This window comes from Xyrauchen texanus, chromosome 1 (assembly GCF_025860055.1).
Source record: "Xyrauchen texanus isolate HMW12.3.18 chromosome 1, RBS_HiC_50CHRs, whole genome shotgun sequence".
NCBI lineage: Eukaryota > Metazoa > Chordata > Actinopteri > Cypriniformes > Catostomidae > Xyrauchen > Xyrauchen texanus.
The window spans coordinates 26,198,183-26,206,052 of NC_068276.1; the positions used below are offsets into that span (position 1 = coordinate 26,198,183).

The 7,870-nt window shown below is 34.7% G+C and overlaps 1 protein-coding gene across 1 annotated transcript; it reads right to left on the reverse strand.

The window, feature by feature from the left end:
- Positions 1-4,142: 4,142 nt before the first annotated feature.
- LOC127623343 (neuritin-like protein) lies at positions 4,143-7,870 on the reverse strand. The gene is made up of 3 exons (XM_052097805.1): positions 7,813-7,870; positions 4,793-4,934; positions 4,143-4,679 (listed from the first exon to the last, which is right to left on the reverse strand). The coding sequence occupies exons 1-3, from the start codon at positions 7,844-7,846 to the stop codon at positions 4,361-4,363; spliced, it is 495 nt and encodes a 164-aa protein (XP_051953765.1). The 5' UTR covers positions 7,847-7,870; the 3' UTR covers positions 4,143-4,360.

Below are 7,870 nucleotides of genomic sequence, written 5' to 3' on the forward strand. Positions count from 1 at the left end.
TGTCTCCACTAAGAGAGAATCAGTCAAGCATCAGAGTCTTCACTTGTCAGAGAGCTGCCATGGAACCAGAAGCAGGAGATGTCTTCCCAAAGGCAGCAAAAAAAACAAAAAGAATGTTTTGATCGAGGAACTAGACTGAATCTCTATAGTTTTTACAGGGTGGAAATTTAAAATATTATCATTTTAAGTGCTATCCTGTTCCTGGAGGCCCCCTAATACTTGACTGTTTAAATTGTATGTCTATCTGAAATTTAAAGGATGTATTCTTTGTTTAGGAGTTGACCTAAACTGTCAGCGGTGTACCCTGAAATAGCTGAATTATATTAATAATTTAAATTACGTAGAATTATTTATTTATTTATTTTTGCTTTGAATCTTATTGTAGATATCATACATGTATTTTACATACATATTGTGTTATACATCAAATACAAACTAGGCTTCTCGGTTATACACAATCTCTCACACACACACACACACACACACACACACACACACACACACAAGTATAAAAGCATCTCTTAAATTACATATTTTACCTAATTGATGATCTTTTGACAGAAACCTAAATTATGTAATGATGTGTATGCAATCATTAGATTTGAGTAGAGCGGTCGGTTGCAACAAGCCATTTAAAGATTCACCCAGTCATTTTTGTGTGTATGGTGTCTTGGACTTACACTGACACCTAGGGGCATGAATGCTGCGTCATTCAAACGTAATAGTTTACAGTAACCAATGCCATTGTTGCATTTCACTTGTTTTCACAGTCAGCCATGATTAATTTAATCCATGAGTGGAAGTGTCCAACAACAGGGCGGTAACTGAGATTAAGTAAGCAGTGTACGGCTTGTCCTGTGATCTTAAAGGAATAGTTCACCCAAAAATTAAAATGTTCTCATCATTTACTCACCCTCATGCCATCCCAGATGTGTATTACTTTTTTTCTTCTGTAGAACACAAATTTAGATTGTTTTTTTTTTTTAATATATATATATATATATATCTCAGCACTGTAGGTCCTCACAATGCAAATGAATGAGTGCCAAAATGTTTATGCTGCAAAAGCACATAAAGGAAGCATAAAAGTAATCCATAAGACTCCAGTATTTTAATATGTATATTCAGAAGTGATATGAAAGTTGTGGGTGAGATCAATATTTATGTCCTTTTCTAGTAGAAATGCTTCTCCCTGCCCAAAAACTCAAGAAGAAAGTGAAAGTTTACATTGGAGATTGACTGAAGTCCGCTTCTGAAGACATTGATTTAAGCATTGGAGTCTTATGTAATACTTTTATGCTGACTATGTGATTTTTGGAGCTTCAAGTGGAGAATTTATGATTTACAAAATACTTAAATATTGATCTGTTTCTCACCCACACTTATCATATCGTGTTTGAACACATGGATTTAACCACTCAATTGCATTTCTTTTTACTGACTTTATGTGGATTGTGGAGCTTAACATTTTTGGCACCCAATCAATTGCATTGTATGGATCAAAAAAATTCATTTGTGTTCTGCAGATGAAAAAAATTCATACACATCTGGGGTGGCTTAAGGGTGAGTAAATTATTAGAGAATTTTCATTTTTGGGTGAACAACTCCTTTAACAGGCCCTCTGCATGGAGAATAAAACCGTTTTTACAAAGTTACACTGTAAATGATTTCTGTTGTTTTCACAGTAATATTGCTGTATTTTCAGTGAAAGTTTACTGTAGAAACAGTTTACAGTATGTTGCTGTCAATTTCATAGCTTTTACAGTATTATTGCTGTATTTCCAGCTTTGTCTACTGTAGAAACTATTTACAGGAAAGTTGCTGTCAATTTATGCTATTCTTTGAAAAAAAAACAGAGTTGGACAATAATAACAGTAATCCTTATATTACTGTTAAATTGATGACAGTATTATTTCAGACAAGCCCCGACAGAGGACGTTTTTTTGGTTTATTGAGGTAATTTCAGCTTAGGAATTTTACAATACATTGTTTCATAAGGGAACCCATATATGAAGGCATTTAGTATATAGTTAAAAAAAAAGTTAAACATTTATGTGGGTGTTTTTTAATTGCGTGTCTTTATGGTTGCCAGATTTTGTCACAGACCCAACTAATCTAATAGGTTTAGCCTACACTTTTTTGGGTGGGAGATGTGATTCCCATTAAATGATCAATAACATAGGTTATGCAAAATAGATAAAATCAATTCCCATGATTTTTTTTATTATTAGTATTTTGCTTTCTAATTGCACACTTAATTACACAAAGAGCGAAATCGCAATGGGTATACCTGGCAACCAATCATCTAAACCGTCAGCCAGGTGAGATGTAAAATTCTATTTGTATTCAATATTTTAAAGATGTGTATTTCTAAACGTTTCACCCCAAATGTGAAGATATTCGTTTTACCATTAAATAATCGGTGGTGATTTTGATATAAAGATAACGTTAGCTTTGTAACGTAAACATTCTTGCCAGTTAGCCAAATACTAGTTATCACAAGGTTTGCTGTTAATGTTAGTTAATAATTTCAAGTTTAGAACAAAGTAAATCGAAATGTTATTTTTTCTGAACATTTGTGTGTAACGTTAACTTACACCGTGATGCGTGCGTGTGGCCTGTCACAATCAAGGCCTCATATACGCCCGTTAACGTTACGTTACCCCTACAAGGCTATGTTCGAAATCGACCTATGTTATCCACGACTTGAAGGGACAACCACAGTGTTTTCAATCATATTATACATTTATAACGTGAGTACAACCGATGTACACTTAAAGTGAATTACACAGTCGGTGAAAGTCGCGCCGAATGAATTCCGCGTCTCGGCATCCTTCAGACCAGACGTTCACAGGGTTCGATTTTGCTCACTCGTTTTCATTCACTTCAAGTACACTACCGTATATTAGTTTATTAATGTCTGGAAACAGCCACTGCCAACGGACTGAGGTTAATTTAGTTGTATATTTGATATTCGTTTGATATTCACGACAATGGTCATTATAATCTCCGCTTTTGTCACCTTGGGTGCTTCTCATTTCTTATTTGTGACAAATCAGGTTCTCCCTCGAAATCGGGTCTCTGTCAGGACCCTAGCGCATCTCAAATTAGTTTTAATTGGTAGGCCTACTCTCTTTAGTGTCTAATTTTCATCTCTTTCAGCGTGTATGTAGTTGTTCGACATTGCAGCGCTGATGAGTATCGCTTTTACGGTTAATACAGAGGTAAGTAATTTTCAGCTATTGAAGAACACATTCAAATACATCAAATTAGAGCGGTTTTAGCTTTTAACATGGATCGAGGAGATCAGGATCTTAGAATTTAGTTTAAAGGGATAGTACACCCAAAAATGTACTCACACTCACATAGTTTCATTCTCATTTAAAGGTATTAAGTTTTGGCTTATCTCCTGGTTCAATGTATTGTGGTTCCATATACTGTAAATTAAATGAAAGCTGTTTATCACATTGATGTCTGCCAAGCTGTAGTGCAACTAAATTTTTGTTTTGTTCTCTATAGGCAGCAAAAATCTGGGATCTGCATTGGCCCTTCAAGTCTGGACTGGAGAATGTTTTTACAGTTTAATGAATTAAATTTTAATAAAAGTTTTTAAATGGACTTCTGAGTGTTGTCATAATTGATGTGACATCTTATAATTAGTAATATAACTGTGAAATATTTGTGCATACAAGTCTTTATATTTCATTCTTTTTTAAGCGTGTAACAGATTGTATTTAGTCATAATATGTATATATGTGAATATAAAAACTATAATATGTGAATATAAAAACTACCGTAATCAATTATACTGCATAGTAACTTTACAGTGTTTTAAAATACAGTGCAAAAACAAGAACTGTAATTAATTTTACAGTATAAATATACTGTAAGTTATTATACAGTATGCTGTGAACTACTGTAGTCAGATTTACAGTAATTTTACCGTGGAATAAAATACTGAAGCTTGCTGGATATTTGTTGCCAGTAAGTTACTGTTGATTTTACGTTAAATTTTTTACAGTGTACTGATATGACCGGAGTCTTATCCTATGTAAGCGCTCATGATTTTATACATATTTTTCAAAAATTACAATTAATTTCTTAAGGAGCACAACTTTTTAAATGAGGAAAAAATGTAAATAAAGGAGTGCAAGATGAGAAACCCCTTAGTAATTATACCCATACAATTAGTTTTGTTATTTATTTATTTTTTTTCAATTAGCATCGAAACATTACTGAATTTTATAGTCAAAATATATTATAAGAACAGGGCCTATGTTTTTGGTTTTAAATAGCATTACATGATAGAGTCTATGATATTTGCCTGTAAAGCTGTCATTGGCCAATGGCATCAGTCCTGCTATATAAAAGGGATGGGCTGCATCCGAAGAAGCAGGAGAAGAGAGATGCATGTCAGGAGCAGCTCTGTGCTAACTGAGTGGCTGATAGAATGAGCAAGTCCTTTGAGGGTTTCCTGGTTGGTTTGGTCAGTGCTGGGAAGACTCTGAAGAGTGGTAGCTGCAGTGACTGCTTCAGTACGTCCTGCACACATGTCATAGAGATTTCCAGCAAATGTTGTTTTTCGGGACTCTGCCCTCAAAGATTCCCAGATTTCTGCTGCATCACCACGGCAACCTGACAGCACACTACTGACACACACCTGGAAGGCATCCCATGACCTGCAGGTGTGAAAATTGCAATATTAAATGTGTTAAAAAATAATATAGATGGAATTGGTGGAGGTATATATATATATGTAGAGTGAGTGAGTGAGTCTCTCTGTCTGTCTCACTTGCAAATGGAGTTGATGTCCTGTGGGTTATCAGTATTGAAGCTCACACTGTCACCCAGAGTAACCAGACATTCAGCAAAGCCCCTGTATACAGCACTACATGGAGGTGTTACTGCTGCACTCAGCACAGAGGAACAGAGACCTGAGAAGGAAGTAGATAAAGGAAATTGGAAAATAAATAAATCCAATTTTAATCACATAAGTACACTAGTTAGGGCTGCAATTTTTCAGTAATACAAAATGAACACCCTTGATAGTAAATGCACAATGATTTATAAGATTTAGATGCAGTGACGTGCACAGACCTTAGCAGGGACACGTGCGGAAGGATAAAAAAGTGCACTGATTTATTTTTGAATGAGTAGTAATTATAAATACTTTCTTTGAGTATTTAATAATTTTCTTGTATATACTGTACATAATGTATAAAATGTTTTCTTTATCACAAATAATAGCCTATTCTGTTATATTTCTCACAAAAAGCACCATAGTAATACACTTGTTTATTTATTTTCAGACATGGTCTGTGACAACCCCATGTTTATTACATGTGTCATAGTACAACCATGGTATTTTTTTAAGTACCTTGGAATACTGACAGTATCATGAAATATGAACATGATCAATCATTCAGTACCATGGCATTACCCTGGTAACGTGGTGTACGGTGCGAAAGCACGAGAAGGTGCGAGCGTAAGGTGATCGATTGTGTTCCACGAATGCTACAGGGTCCTTGAATAACGTATAAAATGCGAGTAAGGGCAGCCGGTGGAGTTTCTGGTGCCCCCTTAGGGAGTTGGTGCCCTACGCAGACTGTCTAATTGTATTTTTCAGAAAGTGATTAGTCTAATGGCTTATTAGTTTCAACAAAACCAAACTGGCTTTGCCTGAACCTGACAGCTCCTTCAGTTTATGTCAATATTCTATAAAAGACTACTTGAATTTATATCACTGAAAGCACTCCCATTATAATTAATAAATCTGTCTTCACTAATGGTACGGGATGTCAGAAATGCAGTAGCAATCGATTATTATTCTTTTGAAGAACTTACAACACATTACATGGAGGGATCTTTTTATCTAACCCGTTACTCGTCTGAGGTAACACCACTTTAATGCTTCAGCGAGAATTCAAAACTGCATTTTTTGCTTCCTTGAAGGGCACTCCTGCAAAAGAGGATGCCACTTGAAAGTTCATTCAAAACGAAAGTGAGAAAATGTATCTTTTCTCAGAGGGCTCTTCCACAAGACTGTTAGCAAAGGGTACCTTCATACATTAATGCCATATTTCCTTCAGAGTACCCACTTCAAGGGCTCTGCACTTCAGAGGGAGTGTTGGGCATAAGGAGAATCACTTGTGATTGGAATCCTCCCCAGCGCTCCTAAAGGCACCTCCACTTAATTTTCTTTACAAGACAATTACAAAGATTTACAAAGACATCTCATAATAACACATTATTACTGTTATTGTGAGATTATGACAAAAAATATATTTTTTTTTATTTAACTATTTTAATTTAATTATTAAAATTTCTCCCCTTTTTCTGGATGACCAAAAGGGCACTTTAGATTTGTGAACGAAAGGGACAGGGGCTTGTGCCCCCGCTGCCCCTGTTCTGTGCACGTCAGTGTTTAGAGGTACCACTTTACAATAAGTTTCCATTTGTTAACATAAGTTAACAACATTAGTTAACATGAACTAACAATGAACAATTCTTACTAAGCATTTCTTAACCTTAATTCACGTTCGTTTCAACATACACTAATACATTTTTTGTGAAACATGAACTAACAATGAACAATTACTTTTTATTAACTAACATTAACAAAGATTAATAAATGCTGTAACAAATATATTGTTAATTCTATTGTAATCTTGATACCTAATGCATTAACTGATGTTAATGAATGGAACCTTATTGTAAAGTCTTTCCGATTTATACTGGCCTATGTTGACCTGTATTGTGTTCTCCCTTCTGCTAGCATTATTCTCTTATAAGTTGATTTGATAAGTGTCTGCCAAATATAAACATGTAAATGCCAAGTCTACTGGAATTCAAGGGTATTAATAAGACTGCATATGTCACTGTGGTTTGTATTTCCTCTTTAGGGAACAGTCCCGTTTATCACTATCCGTGTTTCACTTCATTGCTTTTAGTTCAAAATGGCTGTGTATCTCAGATGCTGCAGGAGACTCAAATCACAACAGACCCAAACAGCATTTCAGCTACATATCAACAGGTGTTGTGTTTGTATATTTATGTGTGTCAGTTTCTCTATACTGTTAGATGATTCCGGACGTCACATGGTTTAATCTGAGGATTAGAACCAGAGGCAAAACCACATTTAATCTCACTGTACAGAAGCTCATAAAAATACAAATCTCCTCAATGTTTCCTATTTCTCTTCTCTGACCACTTGGATCGATTGTTTATCTTACTGTAAGAGAGAAATTATGAAGGTTATTGAACACAAATTCAGTTCTCATTCAAGGACATTTGCTGAAAGCTCCAATAAAGTGTTAAATTAGTATATATTAGTATTTTTGTATGCCGTGTTTAAGGTCTATACAGTTTTCTATGAGTGTAGCTAAATAGAATTACTGCTTATACAATATAATCTATATATTACTGCATATGTTGCATAATGTATTAATAAAACATAACCTGTTTTCCAATAAAAAAATAAAGCTTGCATGAAGTCTCCAAATAGACTTTCAGATATCTGTCTAACATTTCACATGTGTCGGTTTACTTGGGTGTAAATTTTGTGAGGGTTGCAATCATCAATTTTCCATTAATTTTAGAGAATTATTACATCTGTTTAATAATTTTGGATATTTAATCATGTTGTAGTTAAGATGTTTCCCCACTGTTGTTCAAACCAGTGTCCTTACCTTGTTTTAACATGGACATAAAAGTATTATGAGACAAACAATGGCATTACACATGATGGAGACATACAAACATTTACAAATACACACACACATGCACATGCTTGAGAAGAAGACTTTTACTCACTTAGGCAGAGTGAAATGAACAGCAGCAGATGCATTCTGTTGAACAGCCAGAATTTTAA